This window comes from Falco punctatus, assembly GCF_963210335.1.
Source record: "Falco punctatus genome assembly, chromosome: 13".
Lineage (NCBI taxonomy): Eukaryota > Metazoa > Chordata > Aves > Falconiformes > Falconidae > Falco > Falco punctatus.
In genome coordinates this window covers 4,880,201-4,901,049 of record NC_137593.1, presented here as the reverse complement: position 1 = coordinate 4,901,049, position 20,849 = coordinate 4,880,201, and the positions used below count along the sequence as shown (strand labels likewise).

General features: G+C 41.1%; 1 protein-coding gene across 1 annotated transcript in view; it reads left to right on the top strand.

The window, feature by feature from the left end:
* The window catches only part of WDR49 (WD repeat domain 49), a gene marked incomplete at its 5' end in the record, with an annotated part of 38,326 nt that extends 17,483 nt beyond the window's left edge, over window positions 1-20,843 (top strand). The window contains 2 exon segments of the mRNA XM_080408957.1: window positions 12,508-12,601; window positions 15,226-20,843. Coding sequence (XP_080265083.1) covers window positions 12,508-12,601; window positions 15,226-15,374 — 243 coding nt within the window. The 3' untranslated portion in view covers window positions 15,375-20,843.
* Window positions 20,844-20,849: the final 6 nt, after the last annotated feature.

Genomic DNA, 20,849 nt, shown 5'->3' with positions numbered 1-20,849 from the left:
ATATCTGGCATCTGGTGGTACCTCGCAGGCAGAAACTGCTCAATATAATGGCAAACTCTTTTAAATGTTATGTTCTGGCTGCCTTGATCTCAGTCTTGTAAGAAAGATCAAGCTCGTGCCCTTCTCCTTTCCCCGTTATCTGGAACGCTGATGCTGAGATTAATGTGAATTATACTCTTGGCTTTGTCTAATAAGAAGTGCTCTCGAGGACGGTTACTTCAGAGAAGTGGGAAGCCCTACTAAACAGTAGTAATAATATGCATTTCCTGGAAAAGAGGCTTCTCTTAATGCTACATTAGGACTTGTCTAAGTACAAAAGTTCTGTCTTAGAACATTAGGTCTCTTAGGTCTTCAATTTACTATACCTGTCTTCCATTTCGACTTTTTCAAAAGTAGCATTACAAACCCGTAGCCCTACTTGAAATAGTTATAAAAAGAAAAAAAGCAGGTACAATGGCGGTCTTCTCAAAGAATAAGCTAGGGGAAGTCCAAATTTTAAGAAGAGTCAGAGATTTAAGTCTCTGTCCTTAAGCTGGGGTCAGGTGCTCCCAGCGGGGATGCTATAGCAAGGGGATTCCTTATTTCAGTTTTAATGTCTTGTAAATAAAACGTGAAGGTGAAGCCTCCCTGAATCCAACTTACATAAAACAAATGTATGCGACACCTTTGAAATAAATTCCTGCTGTGATGTATGCATGGTTGGAATAACTGCGGGTGAAGTGCATTCCAGGTTTAATGGCAAATACATCTTACCTGAAATTACTGTCAATATACATTATTGCTGCAGGAATTATATTGCATTTAAAATGACATGTATCACCAATATTTCCCAAACTGCATCTTCTGAAAAGTTATTTTAATCTGTAGAAGCCAGACTGTAAATTAATAAATATCAACCCAGGAAAAGCACATATTGGTGTGTGGCAAGTGGCTTTTGCGCAGGCACTTAAGGCTCTTATTAGAGCGATGGAGTTTGTTTTATTTTCTGTGGTGTCCTTTCAATGAGTTGTTGTTTCTTTCAATTGTAGATACAGCTTTGATTGTTTTAAATAAAGACGAGTTTTATCTGGCACGGTGAGCAGAAAGGCACTGTGAATCTGTAGACGATAAAACACAGCTGTACTATGCAAAATGTTGCAGGCAGAGTAAATCCTGTTTGTAGTCTGTGCGTTAGACAGGACTAGAGGCCTCTGTTTTGGTGACAGTCTCATTTTCTTCCTCCCAGGCTATCGAGACTATTATTTCTCAGCTGGGATCACTTGACTGACTGGTCTTTTTTTCCTCCCTAAAAGCAAATGGGAAAATTAAAAACAGTATTATTGTTACTGATTATTTCCACCTCCACTTTCTATCTGGCAAAGTCTTATTAAATTACTATAGGTACAGACAGCTATTGTTTTTCTCAGATTGTAATTTTGGCATGTCCACCCGTATCCTGCATAATCTTGCTATTATAATTCCTTGGGGAGATATAAATTTTTCTATCTGCTTTAGTTTGTCTCTTTCCAATCAATAAAGAGAAACAGAAAGAAATTTATCAGTGAAATGCTCTATTTAAATTTCCTTGGCTTTCACACAATTCTGTGTAAGCACTCGTCACTGGAAAAGCATCAACACCGCTTCTTCAGGTGGTAGGTCTGTACCCGTGCTGTAGAGCCGAGTGTCATTTGAGGTTAGGTTGTCTCTGTACTTTGCTGGTAACAGATGCTATGAGATACTCATACGATTATGTATCTATTGGAGTCACTGTAGCGGCGATGTTGGCGATATCACTGACACGTCTGCTGATGAGAACACGTACTCTGCAAGGCTGGTGCTGCACAAGCTGGGTGCAGCGTTCAGTGCCGGCAGAGAAACCCTATTTGTGGTGGTTGCTGTTTTATCCTTTGATTTGCCAGCAGACAGCATTTTTATGGCAGCTCAGTTCAAAATTCAGTTCAAACTATTAGAAATAATAATCATGTTTAAGACAATACTGATAAAACACTTCTCCATAGTAGTAAGGCGTGACTGGATTAATTTGTTTGTGACTGGTTTATTTGTGTATCTTTTATGAGGGTAATTACAGCCTTCTACCTGAATAACGTAAAGCAATTTTCTGTTCAAGCTGGAGAAGGGAAGGGGGGGGTTGATATCAGTATCATCCTCTCCGTGCTGCATTTTGCTGCCATGTACTCCTGTCACAGATAGCAGAATGTTTATTGCCTAATAGATCGGCCGGGAACGTGCCCTCGTTACTGCACAAGGCTGGCTGTGTCCCCACGCTGGCTGGTGGCCAAGCTGTATTACTTTCCCAATGTGACCAAATCAGATCATAGGAACAGGGAATGGTTTGGGTTGGAAGGGACCTTTTAAAGGCCATCTAGTCCAACCCCCCTGCCATGAGCAGGGACATCGTCAACTAGATGGGGTTGCTCAGAGCCCCGTCCAACCTAGCCTTAAATGTTTCCAGGGACAGGGCATCTACCATCTCTCTGGGCAACCTGGGCCAGTGCCTCACCAGCCTCATTGTAAATTTCATCCTTAGATCTAGTCTAAATCTACGCTCTTTTAGTTTAAAACCATTGCCCCTTGTCCTGTTGTAACGTGCTCTTGTAAAAAGTTTGTCTCCATCTTTCTTACAGGTGCCTGTAGGTACTGGAAGGTGCTGTAAGGTCTCCCTAGAGCCTTCTCCCCTGCAGGCTGAGCAACCCCAGCTCTCCCAGCCTGCCCGCACAGCAGAGGGGCTCCAGCCCTCGAGCATCTTCCTGGGCTCCTCTGGACTTGCTCCAACAGCTCCGTGTCCTCCTTATGCTGGGGCACAGAGCTGGACGCAGGGCTGCAGGGGGTCTCTTGAGAGCAGAGCAGAGGGGGACAATCCCCTCCCTCGACCTGCTGGCCACACTGCTGGGGATGCAGCCCAGAGCACGGTTGGCTTTCTGGGCTGCAGGTGCACAGAGCTGGCTCATGTCCAGTTTTTCATCCACCAGTACCCCCGAGTCCTCCTTGGCAGAGCTGCTCCCCATCCCTTCATCCCCCAGCCTGTGTCGATACCGGATCATTTTGAGAGTCAAGGACAAACGCATGTTTATATTGGGTTTGTGCACTCTGGACAAGTTTTTTTCAAATACAAGCTTTTTTTCTCCCAGAGGTGTGTAGGGATGTGTGTGATTTACAGTGGAGGGACTGAAAGGACACTTGGGTGCATATCATCGTGCAGGCATCAAAACAACCTTTTTCTGTGTGGCACATCATGCATGAAAGTACAATGTGCACACAAAAAGAATTTAACAATATTTCAGATGTAATGCTATATGTAATCTTTATTCCTCATTGATTTCACTTTGAATTGGTATGCTTTTAGCTGTTTAAATAACTCACTGGCTTAGATGGCGTGTGTTCCTTAGGAGCTTGTTGTAGCAGAGATAGCAGGTAAAGCATTTCAGCCTTTAATTTAGATGCTTTTTGATAGTGAAGATTGCAAGTCCAATTTTTGCTAATAGAATTGGCAATTACACAGGCACTGAAAGAAGACACGAGCCAAAGCTCGTGCCTCGACTTCAAGGAAGCAGGACTGAAAGCCCTTGAGAATGTACCTTATTACCAGCCTAATAGGGGCAGTGAGAAACGCTTCGCTCCCGCCCGCTTCTCACATCCTCTCGTCTCAAAGACCGAAGGAATCAATCTGGGCGGGAAAGTAGTTCAGAGTCCACAGGCAGGCAGGCTGAGCGTTGCTGAGATGGTCCCGAATGTAAAGCTCATAGCGCAGAGCTCCCTGTCGGCACCACAGCTCTGCATTACCCCGAGGTGACACGCGCCGTGTTGGTGCTCAGAGAAGAACCTGACACGAAGCCCTGTCCCTTCCAGGGACAGCTGTTAAGTGGTGGGGGTGGGGGAGGCATTAGCGATACACAGAACAGCAAAGGCCTTCAGACCTTCTTGCTTCCTTAGAAGACCTTGACCAGTATTTTAATAGCCTGATCTTTATCAAAAGCATGTTTTTAGTGACCAGTGTTACACCCATACAGGAACACAAGGAATTCTGTTAACTTTTTAAGGTGAACTTCCATACAGCACGTGTCTATATTAGGTTTGGTAAGAATTATTACTTTTTTCTGTGAGTTTGGCTCAAGATTGGTGGATTCATTTAAACTTAGTGCTGGAAAAGTTATTTGGAATGGCAGTATGGAAAATGCCTACCTTAAACTCCGCTCTAGTCCTCCAACGCCTCTGCAATCCACATTAGGTGAAAAAACAACTTCTCCAGGTGATTTTGTTGAGAACTGGAGGTGACGTATTGTATTTTCCTGTGCATATAATAACCTGGGAGCTACTAAATTACTGATAATTGGGGGGGGGGGGGGGGGGGGGGAGGAATTACTTACAAGTTTGTCCTCTCAGAATGACAAAAAGCAGCCTCAAGGTGCTGCTCACTGCTCACCTCCACACTTCCAATGTATTGCTCAAGGCTATTGCTTCTGTCTACTGTCACAGACCTACATCAGCATTTTCATATCGCTACCTTCAACGAGGAGCATTCCCTTAATTTCTGCCTTGTTTAGTTCTAGACTATAAATAACACTAACCGCTCACGAAACAGAGTCTTGCAGAGCCCTACCCTGGAGGCTACTCAAAACCTGAACATTTCATTGGTTTGACAGTCTTTACAGACTAACGTCTTATATATAATAATCATCATGCCAGTTGGAAATCCATAATTATGGCCCACTCTAAGCGGTAGCACAGTAGACGAGAAATAATGTCAAGTACTCCGCTGAAGGAAGTGTGCTGAGAGTGTTTGTCAGGTCATTTTCTCTATGTGATTCTTATTCTGGCTCCCTCTCCCCAACTCACCAGTCAGTATGATGGGAAAATAAATACAGGTATTTATGCCCGTTTCTGGGAATGCAGTTGTCTCAGCACAGACAGTACCCAGGAGGGCTGTAAGAAATAAATTGGTGATCTATTGCGTGTATGTGTCAGCTAGGATGCATATCTATTTGACTGCTTTGGAAAAGCTAAATATTTTAGATGAGGAAGGCTTATGATGCTGTGAATGTCACTGATATGTCAAAGGAACAATAAGCTTATTGAGCTTTTAGGGGTCGATTCTTCAGCCTCCTGCTGTTGCCAGTACCCTGAGTAACCTGGTGTAGAGCTATTGCCAATGCTGCTGGGGAGCTGGCTGTTGGAGCCCCGGGGCTCCCTGGAAAATGTGCCTGCTGCTCTCCTGCTCCTGCAATCCCAAAGACCCTCTCCAGGAGTCACGAACCCAATCTTTAGGTGATGTAAATTGGCCTTGCTCCTTCTAGATCAGCAGAGTCAGAGAATCGATGTTAGCTGAGGATCTGGCCCAGTAATTAGGCAACCTTTTTTCTGTTCAGACAGCTGCTTGTGTGTAGACAACTCATTGATGTAGTGGCTGGGATGTGCAAATGAGGTAGAGCCTGTGTTTTGTGCTCATTAAAGAAGGCACTAGAAATCTCATATGGCCACCATCTGCCGCGTTGTTTGTTGAGTTTGATCGTTAGTCAATGAATGGTTCTACTGAAATTCAGTGATTAATCTCCGGGATGTGATTCTCTTTATCACGATGAAGGATGGCAGAATTTAGCTCATTATAATAAAATTGTATGAATGTGCAAATTCTTTTCAAAAGACATTGGGATTCATAAAGCAGTTAAGTACAAAAACTGGGAAAGTTAGCTGTGAGGTTTTGTAATGCCTATTTACAAACACAAGCTCCTTGATAAAAGCTGGGAATAGCTCCTGTAGATACGCAGCGACTAAACCAGCAATGTGGTTGTGCTTGAAGGACTTCAAGAAAGTGTACAATGTCTGCAGGCGACTTTAATGACCGACACCAATTTCAGCAAGCTATCGTGAGGCTTTTCATTCTAGACAGTAGAAGGAATATTTCATTGACAGGTGTTTCAAAGTATTTTCTGTACACTGGCTTCACTCAATTTCTCTATAATGAATAAAGTGAAATTTAGGGAAAAGGCAGGTTATTAATGGCCCTGATTTATTAAGCATGTAACAATCTTTAATTTTCTCATCCTAAAAAACCCAACAGTTCAATTAGAGACCTTGGACTTTTTAATTGCATGTTGAAATAGTTTTTCAAGCAACAAAGCATTAAGTCTTGTTATGGATCCATTTCGAGTTTTATGTGAAATGATTTGACCATAACTGATACTGACAGGAAATTTAAATAGTCTCTGCTGATACCTTCAGCTGTTTTCTGTCTTCAGAATGTAAAATGTGTTCTCTCTAGTTTCTACTGGGCATTCTTTGAATCTGCATCACATGTCTACAAACCAAATTGAAAAGCTGTGGGTTTATTTACGATGTTCGAAGAAATCTGTTCATAGGGCTATTGATTTCGGTTTTTCCCCTTCCTCTTGATTTCCCCTTCATCTATATTCAGTTTCAACAGTTACTTTCAATCTATATTGACTATATATAAATATATATAATATATTTTATATATATGAAACTAGAAAGAAAACTTTATGCAGAGATTTACTTTGGATCACAGTATTCATGAATAGAAAATAAAGATTAAACTTTAGAAAGAACAATTATTTCTACTGTAACTCTGTTGCATTTTGCATTGCTCAGGGAAATGAATGCTTCTAGCAACCAGCCTGCACTATGTATTGCCTGTGGATGACATCTATTTGCAGATTTCACAGAATAACAGAGTGGCTGGGGTGGGAAGGGACCTCCGGGGGTCACCTGGGCTCTCCTAGGGCAGGTCGCACAGAGTCCAGGTGGATCCAGCGAAGGAGACCCCACCGCCCCTCCGGGCAGCCTGCTCCAGCGCTCCGCCACCCTCAAGGCAAGGAAGCTTTTTCCCATATTCAGATGGAGCTTCTCGTGCTGCAGAAAGCTTGTCCCATTCACTATTTAAAAATAAATTTAAAACTGGAACAATGAGCTTGTGCAGGACAGAGGCTGCTGCAGTGTAGAATTTCTCCGCCTGCCCATTTGGCCGCACTTGTGTATTAGGAGCTCGGGGCAAATGTTGTTCCCCGCGGACGTTTGCAGCGGCAGCCGGGGGAGGCAGCTGGTGGCAGGGTGCGATGCCCGTGCTGGAGCTGGATCCCTGACAGCTACTGATGAAGCGAGTCGGTACCTGCTCACAGGTCAGGCAAGGGAAAGTACGGACAACATAGGCAGAGCACAAGGAAGTCTGTCCGCTTTCTGTATTTATTCTCCAATTCAATAAGACAAGTGCAAAAGAATCGGCTTTATTTGTGGCTTTATTTTTTTTCTTTAGTGTTGTTTTTTTCCTTTTTAGCAAAGGGGAAAATGGAGCAAAGCTTCAAACTTCAGGTCTAAGCTATTGAGTGAAGTCCACGGGAGTCCGTTAACTGACTGTACTGGGTGTTCCAGGCAGCTCAAGAAAAACTATTTCCCATTCCCACCCACTGCAAAATGGGATTAGCAGGAGACTTTTCCTATCAGTCCTCCCGGGCCAGGATTACAAGCAGTAAGCAGTGGTCCTCAGGAAGCTTTCAGACTCCTCCTGTCTGTGTTCAGATACCCGGGTATTTTCTTTTTTTTAACGAGGACTGCTGCCTGGGTCCCTGTGAGAAGGCATCCAGCCCACTCCTCTTCAGCTATACTGGCTCTTTCTGTGGAAAGCTTGAATATTTTAGGAACAACTTTTCCCTCTTTAGGCAGTCCTTGGGAAGAAATAAGAAATATAAATAAAAAGTAGCTATGGTACAGTAGTTATTCTGACTTTTAAAAACAACACTTCCAAGAACAGCCATGGTGGAAATGGATACTACAGCCCTACATATGTCTCAGGGGAGATGTGTGCTTGCTTTCTTTGTCTTTTTTTTTTTTTTTTTTCTTTTGGGAAAAGGATGACAATGGGTATATTTATATATAGGAAAGTCTACCTATTTTATCTGAAGACTGCAAGAAATTATTCAAGCTTCAAGCAACTCTTTGTTCCATACTTTTAGGAAGAAAATCAGCAAATTGAAAACTTTTTTGCCTTTCTCAGGAAGAATATTGCAAAAAACAAACACAAGAAAAAAGGCTGATGAGGATGAAGACGCAAAGAAAAGCAGCTCCTTTTCTTGAAGAGGAATCTCCTAGTTTTGGTATGGAGGGTAAACAGCAATTTTGCTTGTAAGTAATTTATAAAAGGTGGGGGTTTATGCACTGGTATTCTTTGATCTATTATGTCAAAATTGGATAAAAAGCCAATTCAGACCCAATTTTTTGCAGAATGATAGAAGACTTCAAGGTTTTATGTTAAAATACTGAAATTGTCTCTGATGTGAACCGTTTGTCTCTTAACGTAACAGAAATTATATTTCAAGTAAATTCCTGCGCTTCCTCGAGTTTTTCATGCTTTGCTTTCCCCATCCTCCTGTCAGGAACATGAACTCATGTGATGTGCAAAGAGCAAATGGAATTTCCCGGCATCGCCTAGATGTGCTGAGCGCATCTTGTCTACGTGCTGGGAAGTGCCTCCTTCAAATGGAAAGGGGGTGGTACAGTATGATGCTAATATAGTGTACATAGCTTTATTATTACATTTATGGACTCTGTTTTCTCAGAGATGATGTGAGATTTGTTAGATGCTATTACAAAAGATAACATTTAGTCCTGCTGACAATATGATGTATTAATCTTTGTCTCTTTGGTGTGCTTTTAAGCATTCAGTTCTTCAGTAACCATCTGTAGCATGTACTATACAAAATACAGGCAAAGTAAAATGCAATTGTACTAAAATACTTCCTTACATTAAATTTTCTGAACATAAAATCTTGAAAAACTTAGAGCATGAAAATACTTTTCAGATAATAGTTGCAGATTTAATCTTAGCAATACCATCCAAATCAGCAAAATGAATTCAAATCAAAGGTAATTTTGTTATATGTGCGGTCACTTCTATACAGGATAAAGTATTTATTAAAGACCGAAGAGCAGATAAAAAGACCGAGTGAAAAACATTTTTAATATATTTTAAATCAAGAATATAATATCAGAGCATTCCTTCTAGATTTCATTCTATAAGGCATATAGAAATCGGACCTGAATGGGTCCTAACACCAAAGTTTTTATTATTCTGATAGGAAAACAGCAAACTGCTAAATGAATGCTGTTTTTTGAGGTCTGCATCTTTCCGAGGCATTGCCATTTTTCACCTCTTCCCAGCCCTGGTAACTAACACCTTCCAGCCCCAGGAGTGCCTGGCAGACGGCTTTAGGGAGGCAATGACAGAGATTTTTTTTCTCCGCGTTTTAGAAGTGCCTAAGGATATATAGATCAAGTTGTTCCACTTCTGGTACATTTTTACAAGCACATGAAAAAGAAACTGGCTTTTGGGTGTTCTTGTAAATATTTTACTAAAAAGTGGCCTCATGAGGGATTCTGTCTTTTGTTAGAGCCAGATTTCTCAGAAATAGTGCTTTTAGTAAAAACTGCTCTGGGATCGCATCAACATGTCCTAGTTTCCAATTCTGCAGCAATGTGAGGCATTTCTTGGGAGTATGTTCTTTTTTGGAGACATTTATGGTAATGTATAAACCTTTGGACCAGTTGCTAATTTTTACATAATTAAAATTTAATTTAAAAAAGATGATTAGGAGCCTTATTATGTAAGTTGAATTTCTGGCTCACTTGCTAAACATCTAGCTTGTGTTTGTACGACTGGGTCAGTTCACACAGGATTTGCAAAAGGCTGTTTACCTGATCTGAAGCCCTCCAAAATCATGAAGAAACTTTGTCTTGGACTGAAATGGCTTTTTATCTGACCACTAGTTCTGTTGCTTATGCTTGTTGAAACAAGCTGCACAGACCTGCAAACACATCGGTATGTCCCATCCCCTTCCATCCTGCTGTGGAAAGAGCGGCTATTTCTGAAAGGGGGTGGGGGCATTTCAGAGTAAGGACAGAGTACGTGCTGCCGATTGGATTTTCTGTTTATATGTTAGGCAAAAAGCGTGAACTTTTCCCCAGAAGAATGAAACATGAGGAAAGAAACTTTTAAATGCCAAAACAACACGAAGCAGTGAAGTGGTAAACAGCTATTTTGACATAATTTCCCTAGTTATGTTTGTACCTAAGCACAGGATATTCTGAGGTTGGTTTTGAATCTTCCTTCTTCAGAATGGAAAAAAACAAAAGAGTAAAAGCCTGCCTGCTGAAGGATAGTTATCGTTTCAAACCTTTTTCTTCAGCTGTGTTATAAAAGGTATCTGCCTAAAAGCAAAGCACTACTTAAGTGTTCTTGTGGCTGTTTAAAGCTTACTACTTAGCTGGCAGGCAATGAAACTTTTATTCTGCGTTCTTCCCTAAAGGTCTGCTTCGTGCCATATTTATATACATCTATAACTATAAAAAAATATTTTAAACAAATATATAAAATGTATGTATATAAAAATAATTCTCCCCAAGTGCTTTTCAGACAGATGAATCTCCTAGTTCTGTAGCTAAGAAAAAGACAGAAGGTGACAGCGAGTGTAACAGCTAAATGTAGGTAACGGTGAGCAAATGGTGGATAACTGCTCCCGGGATCAATACGTACAGATTCCTCCTGCGAGCCTGACCTTGAGGGAGACACTTGCATTGTTTGCTGTGTTTGGCGAGTCCGGGAGTGATGTGACTTGTGGGCAGATACAGAATTATTTCGGCTGATGTTTTTACATTCTTTTTCCCCCCAGACATTTTTGCTTTTGATAGGGGCCCAGACGGATTCCCACTGACTCTAACATCTAAATATTTCAGCAAGAAATTAAACATAGCACCTGAATTTTTCTCAGTGTTTTCACAAAACAAAGTAGTAATTAACACTATTAGTTATCTTCAAGAGGCTGGCCCAGTTTCCCAGCACTTACTGTACTAGCTGCATTCATCTCATTTGGGAAGGATCCCATCTAAAGCTGGCAGAGTTTTAGCTTTTTAACTGAAGTGGAAGTTGGTTTTAGAAAAGAAAGTCAACTTTTTGTTTCCCCTAAAAGAGAGTGAAGAATTGACTGTGTCTTAAGGAGTAACAAATAATCATGTTTTTATCCTGCACATCTGTTTAGAGGTCCAGAACACTTTTTGCCTGTAGCTATGCTGCATGCCTGGTGGAGTAACGTTATGAAGACTAAGTGAGCAAAGCTAACTTGTCATAGTAGCACAATTGCATTTGGTTTTCCAGTAAACCTGGATTTTTAAGGTATTTTTAAGGTATGTTTAAGCCATTGAACACTGGAGCCCTCAAGGAGATTGATGGCACCAGTGAGTCTGACTTTGTTCTTCTCCCTGAGAAATACTTCAGGGAAAAGACAGAAGAGTGGTGCTCTGAAAATCTGAGTCTTCCTAGCCTGTTGGAAAATAAGTAGACCTTCATTATATTCTCATTACTCCAGCTCTCAGCTCAGAAAGGCAAAAAATAAAGGTCACTAGCTTTTACCATCTGTGCTAAAATGAGATGAAGGTAATAGAGAACTCCAAGATTTATTGCTTAGCAGCTGATTTGAGGCTTCAAGTAAGTAGTAAGACATATAATCCTATTTCAACAACTTTTTACTTTGTAAGGGCATGTTCCATAACCCACTGAATGTGATTGGAAAAATCAGAATTACTTTCATCAGGCACTGGATGGGGCTTTACAGGTTAATTGAAAAAACGAGTCTGAAATACTGACTTCTCAATGCGTTTGACCGAAGAAAAAGGATTTTTATCTGCGAACAGATTTTTAAAAAATACATCCAAGGGTATGAGGGGAAATGATATTTGGATATTGTACCAGATGATTGCTGCCCAGGTATGATGTTTAACAAGATGAGCAGCTCCCCTCAATCCATTTGGGAAACATAAGCTTCATTCAGCTGCCAAATGGCTGAAGATGGGAGAGTGAAAGCTGGGCAAGAGGCTGCTTCAGCTGACTTGAGAAATAATTTTCTCCTTAGCGTAGTTACAGTAAAAACCGAGCAGCATCAGACAGCTCCTCTTTTCCCTGACCAACGCTGAATACGCAAGTGCCTGGTGATGGCTTAATTGCTCATTAAAGAGAAATTTTTGATGAAACAGAAGAAAGTTGGAAATTTTCTGAAAGTAAAACGTAGTGCTAAAAAGGAAGCTGAAAAAAACCAATTACTTCAGTAGCCTGTCTTTACAAGCACCTTCAGACACAACATTCTGCTTTAGGTGTTCCTACTAAACAAGCAAATAAAGTCCCAATAGATTGTCAGCGGTATCAGTCTCCTTAAAATAGGTATTTGGTACCTAGGTGTCATCTTGCTTCAGACACCTTTCCACTGTTCAAGTCAGGCTGGCTCGTGGCAAGGTTTGTGTAACTGCTTAATTTGATTCATTAAAGAAGTTGACTTCGTGCATTCATTAGTGCCTTGCATGCTTGATGAGGCTTCCTGATGGCTTTGCAATTTGCTTTGCAATTTCTCCCTTTTCTGTAGCAAACCTCTCCGAACAAACCAGCTAATGATCGGACCACACTGTGAGGGATATATGACACTTCTAACCACGTGCGCTATAGCATTCAGGTGATGGTGGTCTGCAGATACAAAAATCAGCTGTCTGAAGGTCGGTGTTTGGTGCTCCTGTGTGAGACGCTTATCAGCTTTCGGCGAGATGGATAGCAAAGGTCAGTAGCTAAGCTCAGGGAGAGAAATGAGGTGACAGAACCTGATTGTGTCAGACACTTTGCAGCTGACTCAGCAAGGCCAGATGTGCAATCTTGAAATTAAATACTTTGAAGCTGAATTAATTGTCGTATGAACTTCATTTTTTTTTTAATCAGGTGCCTGTTTTCATCTAACCGGGGGATGTTACTTCTCAGGAAGGATTTCATTAGCAGTGCCCCTCTGGCTCCATGTCTCTCCCCATCTCTTCCAGCTTTTCCTGTGAAAGACAAGGTGTAAAATACTGTGCTTTTAATATAGCCGAGTCCAGTATTTCAGAGCTTTCCTCAGTATTTTAACTATCCAAACTCATCCTTGTCAAGCAAAAGACTAAGCCTCACACTGCCACATTACTGAGTTGCTCAAAATGAGAGAAAATGATCAATAATGCCATAAAAATAGTGTGGGCAATGGTAATTTTAAAAGCAAGACGTGAATGAAGTGTAATCACCATGTGTGAATACTGCCATTATCCAACTAAATAAGCACAGCTGTTAGGAAATCTGTATTTTATTTCTAAGTGGACTTGGCTTTCAGTGACCACTACATAGAGAGGGAACAGCTGGGCTGTTAATACAAACCTCTGTCACCGGTGTCGTTTGTGCCACTGAGTATTTTGAATGTATTGTGGATACAGCCCTGCCTCAAGCACGCTGATTAGGAAGATCTTTCTTGCAACGGTGGTGCTGCAGGCGCGGGCACCCTGCACCCATTTGTTGTTGGAGGCTTTGAACCATCGCTCATTAAAGCCGAGAGCAGCACTCTGCTGCCTTTTGGATCAGATTCCTTTTACAGCTAACTTTTAACAATTCCTAGTCAAGACCGTTCTCATTTATGTGTGTGTTTAAATTGCTTTCTTGTATCTGAAATTAAGTATTAAGCCTTGATAATGTATTAATTAGCTTTTTTTTTTAAATGTACCTTTTAATTAAGTGAAGCTTGAAACGCAACTTACATCTTTAAAATTCTAATCCTTTAAATCATTGTGAGTTTCATCCTAAGCTTACTGAAATCAATAGATAAACTTCTGTAGCTTTCCCAAGAGCTAAGTACCTGTAATTATAGCTGTAAGGTGAGGTTCCAAGGTCTGGACCAAAACTTGTCGAGTTTTTTTTGCTTCTTGTTTCTTACTCTGTGCAAAGGGTATCGTTTCCTGCCTAAGCAGTAATGAGCAGGGTTCCGTGAGTATTGTGTACCTTTGATTTTATTTTTTTAATGGTCTCTACAGTGTTAACAATCGCTTGGGAATAAAATTCAGTCTTCCCATACTGGATTTATAGCTTGTTAAATGCAAGTGAACTTTCAGCTTAAGTGGCTGCAGCAATTTTGATCTCTGCAGCTCATCCATGTTCTGATGAGCTAACGCTCATCATCTTGTTAACAATATACGAGCGAGCGTATGAAATTCTTAACAAGTTAATTCCTCAGGCCTCTTTCCCAAAGAAATTAGTACAGACTTCCCACCTACACTGCTCAGATGAGATACTATCAGGTGTCATAGTAACAGCTTAGTGAATACCCTTTAATTCTTATTCATGAAGTAGTCTGACTTTAGCGGGAGGGATATATGCACATGAGAAGAAAGAATCTTGTCCTTAATCTGGGAATGGAGGAATCCCTGAAGATCAGCCTGCTGTATATATGTAAATAGCAGGGTAAACCTGCTCAGTCATGCAGACATTCAGTGAACAGTTTTAATGCTCTTGTTTCAGTGGAAACAAGAAAATTTGATTTTTTTAAAAAAATTTTTTTTGAGTCCTTAATGGTAGGATAGAAGTTACAACAAATTAAAAAAGTGGAGATTTGGAGAAGGAAAAAACAAACAGGCAAAAAAGCCAGTCTAGTCTCCCCGAGTCGAACAGGGGATTGACTGCCTCTGTCAAAAAGTAAAAAGCAAAGTTTGGTTTAACACTGGAAGGGTTTTGGTCTGGGCAGCACGTACAGGGAGGGAGGCCTCTCCCTTTGGTTGCTGCAGGATTTCCAGCTAACCTTTAATACAGAGATTTTAAGCAGGGAAGAAATCGAATATAATGAGCAGTTATCCAAGCATCAGTGAAGGCATGTTCCCAGGGATTTCTCCCTTGAGGCTGACAGGGTTTGACTCCAGTGCCCAGCGGGGCAGTGGCTCTGGCTGAGGATTTCCCAGGAACAGGGGCATCCCCTGCTCTTTTACAGGCACCAGAGTTACCTTGCTGCACTTCACCAAGAGAAAGGCTTTTTCTCCTCCACCCAGTCCATCTGTTTTCCCGTTCTGGAGGAATTAAGTTCCCTGAGATCGTCAGTTGTCCATCAGATCTGTTAGTCCTCGGCAATGAACTCGAAGGGTTCGAGGGAGAGATGGATGCAGTGAGGTCCTCAGGACCTGAATGAGCCGCGGCTCCCTAACTGGGAGAAAAATCACCCAAAATCTAAGCTTGGCAGCAGGGCTGGAAGCAGAAGATTCAGTGTTGTTCTCTGTGAAGTATAGCGCTTGAGGCCTGCCTCATTTTTTATACTTTTCCCCCCCTTCTTCCAGCAGCCTGATTTTCACAGTGTACCTCACCAAGTGTATAACTGATTTTGATGTGGAATTCACTCTGTTTTGTAGCCTTGAAAGCTGTATTTGATGAGAAGAACCTATTCCCGAAAGAAATTCATGATCATGAACAAAAAGCAAGGCAACTCTGTGAGCGAGTGTGCAGCGGAGGCAAGATAAAAAGAAAAAAAAAGCAGCAAGCAAAGCTGGAAGAAAAATAAACCTCCTGTTACAAAGGAAGGTGTGTATAAAGGATGCCGTATACAGAGAGAAAATGCTATTCGTTTTTACAGTGCACTCCCTTTTTTTCTTAGGGGCAACTTTTTCAGCAATTACTTGGGATTTTGTCCTCACACAGCTCTTAGGTCTTAACTAGGATCCCATCTCTGTAGCTTGTCCTGTGTTTTTCATCAAAGTAACTGAAATCGATGAGGTTATTTTTATGGGGGTTTTCTGTCTGTTTTGAATCATTTCTCTGACTGAAGTCCAGCTGAAGTTACTAGGCATTCAGATGTCCTTGGAGTGTTTTAAAATGCCATCGATCAAATCCAGGTCTGATTTAAACCACATTGTTTGGGTCCAGTGAAATTATTTGTCGGTTGTTTACCCTCTTCCAAATTTAAGGTTTTCTGTAAGAGTTTCCAGTTCTAACCCTAAAAAAGGAAATGCAAGTGTGAGGCCAGGCAAAAATCTGCTGTTTGCAGAGATTTTCTTCCTAAACATGTGCTGTCCCCAAGGTTTAACATTCATTAATTCAGATTAAGTAAGTATTGACCCTGAACTTGATCTCACACTTCTACCAGACATCCCTTTGTATCTGTGAAGCCATACACAAATGACAATTAGCAGCTGAGCTGGATGCTTGATTAGGTTAGGTGGTGTCAAAACATTAATCATGGCAATAGTGACTCACTCTCCCTTGCACTAAAAAATGAAAAAAATGTTTTGTGTTTCTTCAGATATGAAAAAACCCCACTCAGTATTCTGACATTGTTTTACTCCGATCTCCTTTCTGAATCCGAAGGGCAAGAAATATCTGTAGACAATATAATTTCCTATATTTTCCAGCTTAATACCTGTTCTGGGTAAATTTGGGGAAAGTAATTGACTATTCAAGTGCTTGCCTAAACCGACATGTTTTAAGAGGTACTTTTTCTGAAAACTTGAGCCCTGATTCTTTCTCACTTGGGATCTTTGCTGTTCGTTAAGGAGCAAGGTCAGATTATAGGAAGAAAACAATGAGCTGGTTTCCAGCCTCAGATGGAGCTTCTGCTCAGGAAATACCGCTCTCTGCAGTATGTGGTCCAGTGTTTGTCTCATCATTTCCACTGGAAAATATTTTCTCACTAGAAAATGGACTTTATTCCAACCAATTTACATAACTTACCAAAATAATGTTAGTATGTTGGCTCATCCTCCAGTTTAAGTCAATCTGCAAAATATTCTGTTGTGGAATAATTTGCACGTGCAATTTGCCAGACCAAATCCTGAAAAGATTTGAGGCGTTAGTCCCACTGAATTCAGCAGGCCTGTTCAGGTTTCTGTATGCTTGTAAAAAAAAAAAACAAACCACTCAAATGCATAGTTGTTTACAAGGTCAAAACTTGTTTTTTCCACTATCTTGTAAAATTCAAAGTAAATAAAATCTCCTCCTACAAGAACACAGTTGCATAGTAACACAATAATGGGTAATATCAGGTGTGTGGTCAGTCATTCAGAGCCATTTTAGCACCTAGCAGCATGGGTGTAAGAATCAGCAGACAACTTCATGAAGTAAAGCAAGCTGAGAAGAGTTGAGTAATTAAGGCAAAGACTGAACAATAGAACTTTCGTTTTTTGTTGCTTTTTTTGGTTTTGTTTTTCCAGAACCGTATCTTACATGTTCTGTTTTCTCTGCTAATTTTTTACAGCTGTCCTGTATTATTGCCTTAATGACTTTAGGACCTCAATTACACGCATATTAGATGCTTAATGTTTTCTAAGGGGTGAAAAATTATGCTTGCTCTGAGAAACACTCTTTCTAATTTAGATAATTAAAATAAACAAAGAGCATAGTGAAATGAAACAAGTATGTATGTAGGTTTGTAAGTGGTATGGCAAAGGTACAGGAAGGTCTTAACTACAGGGTAGAAGGAGACAGGCTTTGGCTGTCCGCTGTACAGCCAGAGGGTGTGAAAAGGCAGAGATGATTATTATGAAGGGTGACAGAAAGATGTATCTGCCAGCACAGCGGGAGCAGAGGGGACTTTCCCTTTTGACTGCCTGATGCTCACACGAAACGTTTTCTTCTTCATATCAGTTAAACTTAATTTCAAACCTGAGGAGTTTCAAGCAGAGGCCAATTTTTAAAAATTGATCTGCTGTAGCAATGCCCTTTCTTGCCTCCCCGAAATGGAAAGCAATTGTTGCACATCTGCCCCAGATCAGAGCTGTGCAGGTCTGAGGTGCAAATGGGCGAGAGCTTTGCTTCTACCACTGACTTAGGCTCGACTATTTCTGCCCTTGGGGCTTGAAATTAAATCTCTGTACTCTTGAACAAAGAAGATTCATGCCCTCCCACAGCATCTGCTTTTATTCCTAGGAGATGGCGATATGTTGGACTTTAAACTAGTGTCACCAGTATCTGCAGAAAAGCTTTTTTGGTCAATCCCAGAAGTTTCTAAAACAGCACCTGTGGCATTCTCTTCCTGTGAAGCTTGAGCAAGGTTGAATTTAAAAGGTGCAGAGTGACAATGAATGTTTGTGAAGCAGCCACGAATAATATTTTTGGTATAGATACAGCACACCCAGAATGGATAATACATTACCGAGTTCCAAGGTGCTTGTGACGACTCCTGTAAGTGACAAAAGCCTTATCTCAAACTCATCCAGATTAAAACCTTTCTAGATGTTCTGTCATGTATTTCCAGTGCTTTTAATGTCACAATAGTGCTCTGGTTTAGACTAGATTGCTTTTAGGCTAAAGCTATTTTGTTCATGCGTGCCTGTTCAACTAGTGATAGATTGAGGAAGTTCTTTGCATTTGCACAGTGTGCCCTGGGTAAAGGCTGGGCTGAACTGCAGCATCGCAGCCCCTGCGCTGACTACGGAAGATCAGAAGTTGCCACTGATTTCCTTTCCTTTGCTGTGGGAAGAAAGGAAAGGCGCAGGGGACAGCAGTTCCTCATGGAGCCACACAGGACAAGAATGTCCTGAACCCCGTGGAATATAATGGTTTCAAATACAGAGCTCTGAACTCTGTTTCAGAAGTGGCTGCAAGGTAAATAACACCGGCAGGGAAATTGAGATAAAGTGAGTATTTCTTAAGGTCTCGTCATCCCATTAAACTGAAATGTTGCCTCTATTAATTTCTTACCGAAGGCAGCCCAGCTAACACTGCCCGGTTCGGGACAGCAGCCTCTTGGTACAAAGCTGCCACTCACCTGTTCTGGACCTTGGTGCATTAATCAAACTGTTTTTCATTATAAGCTTATCCGTATCCTTATTTTAGTCTTTATTTTTCAAGGCAAACCTACTTTAAATCCAAACGGTGGCCACATGTGATACCATTTTCCAGGCAGTCATACATGTTAATCCTTTAAACAGCTTTTTGGAACAGTTAATGTATTAGTGATGGCTATTCACATGAGACAGTGTTGCAACAGTAGTTAGTGACAGCTATTAATAGAAGATAGTTAAATATTTTAAATTGTGTTTGGAATTACCACTGCCTAAACCCAGGTTACTTTTGCTTAGGCTTTGAGGAGCAGAGCCTCATCTCTTCTCCCAGAAGACCCATAAGTTCACTATTGATCTCAACAGAAGCTGTTTTGGAAAACTTGACTGAATTAAATATATATTTATCTCTGAGACTTAACATGTTTGGGCACTGATCCAAAAGCCCATTAAAGTGAATGGGAAGAGTCCCATTGGATTTATTCCTTTTCAGATGATGCCTTTAGGACACTGCAGGTGATAAACAGGATTACGGGTTTGGTGGAGGATTCTCAAAAGACCTGAAGTGAGATGCTTTTAAAATCCCTGCCTTCAGCTCCCTAACGTGATGGAAGTCTATACTCTAGGTTAACACATGAAAGATTTCCTATTTCTTTGTTTAGTGCTTGTCCAGTGATACAGAAGATTCCCATAAAAGAAAACAAATATGCGGTGGCAGTTCTTGGAATGGAGGAGAAGGGTGCGTGGGTTTTGGTGATCCCTTTGAAAAGTACTTCTAAGTCAGTACCTGAAACTAGCATTTCTAAAGCAAAGTTTGGCATAAGCTTCCAAGCTTCAGTGAAAAAAATCTTATTCTTTAAATGTCACTTAAGGTCAGATTTATACCAGTGCCTTTAGTCATCTTGACTTAAAAATACTGGATGGAGGCACTATGTAACTGAAAATCCAGGTTCCTGCCTGCCACAAGAACCACTCTCTACTTGCAAGAGAGTATTTTGCAATAATTACAATAACATACAGGCTTGGGATTGTGTGTAAGGGTGAGACAACATTTCTGTACGTAGCATCCGCTGCTCAAATCAGGGAAACAAGTCAATCATCAAACTTGTTTCTCAGGAGGGAAGAAACCCTCTCTTATTTGTGAAACAATTTTCACTATGTCCGTGAGCTGGGCATTCAAAGGAATATACTACCTTAAGCCAAATGATACTTGTAAGAAAGCCATAAATATGAATTCTAACTTTCACTTATATGGAATTTTGTGTGATTAGGTCTGACATCCATTCAGATACAGAAGTTTACTTTGGAAGGCTGATATACACAAAGTCCTGTTACAGATCAGAGAAAACACTCCCAAAAGATGGAAATGAGCTCCTTACATGTGAGCTAAAGACACTGAGCAATAAAACTTCAGAAAAGTCAGCACTGTTTTATCTAATTTTCTCAGACAAGTATAGTACTTTGAAGATAAGTCACTTTCCTGGTTTCAATAATTTAATTGGTTTCAATCATTCGGAGGGGGAAAAGTGCAATAAACCATGCTATAATGACAAGTGCTTAATAGCAAAGCCCTGCTCTCATTGTTACTGCGATGTCCCTGGCTTGGAGACTAGCTCCATCCCCGCGATGCCAAGCACTCCGCAGCTGGCAGTGGATCTCCATCAGGCTCTTCACCCTTTTTGGTGCTGCTCTGGTTCTTGTAATGGGGCAGTGGGGAGGGACAAGCACTTCAAACAAGCTTTGAGATGATGGTGAGTATCTCCTGATCTGTTGTTCTCTATACTGTGTAACAAAGGTATAGGTCCCCCTCTGCTACTGGCGTAAATTGGAGTAGGTTATTATTTTGAAGTGTTTTTCACCTGGTAACAACCACAAATCAATGTAGCAAATAACTCTAAAAGAAATTGATTCCTTTAACAGTATGGTGAAGTTACCTGTCAAAAGGATCGTCTCTGACTTTCAGAGACATGCTGATTGTGTTGACACCTCTGTTGAATACACTGTTAAACAAACCCAAAAGCATCTGGAACCAAATACACGTTGTCTACAGCTTGATCCTACATCTTGGAAGGGAGAAGTTTTGTCATTTCCTTCGATACAGGCAAAATCAACTCCTTCAGCTCCAGCCCTGCTGACGGTGGGACCGGGCAGGCGATGGCCGGAGAAGACCTTGGTCCTTGAGCGCTGGGCTGCATTTGTGCCATTCCAGCCTGCACAGGGAGGCTGCAGCCACCCTGAACGTCTCAAAGAACTTGGTCCCC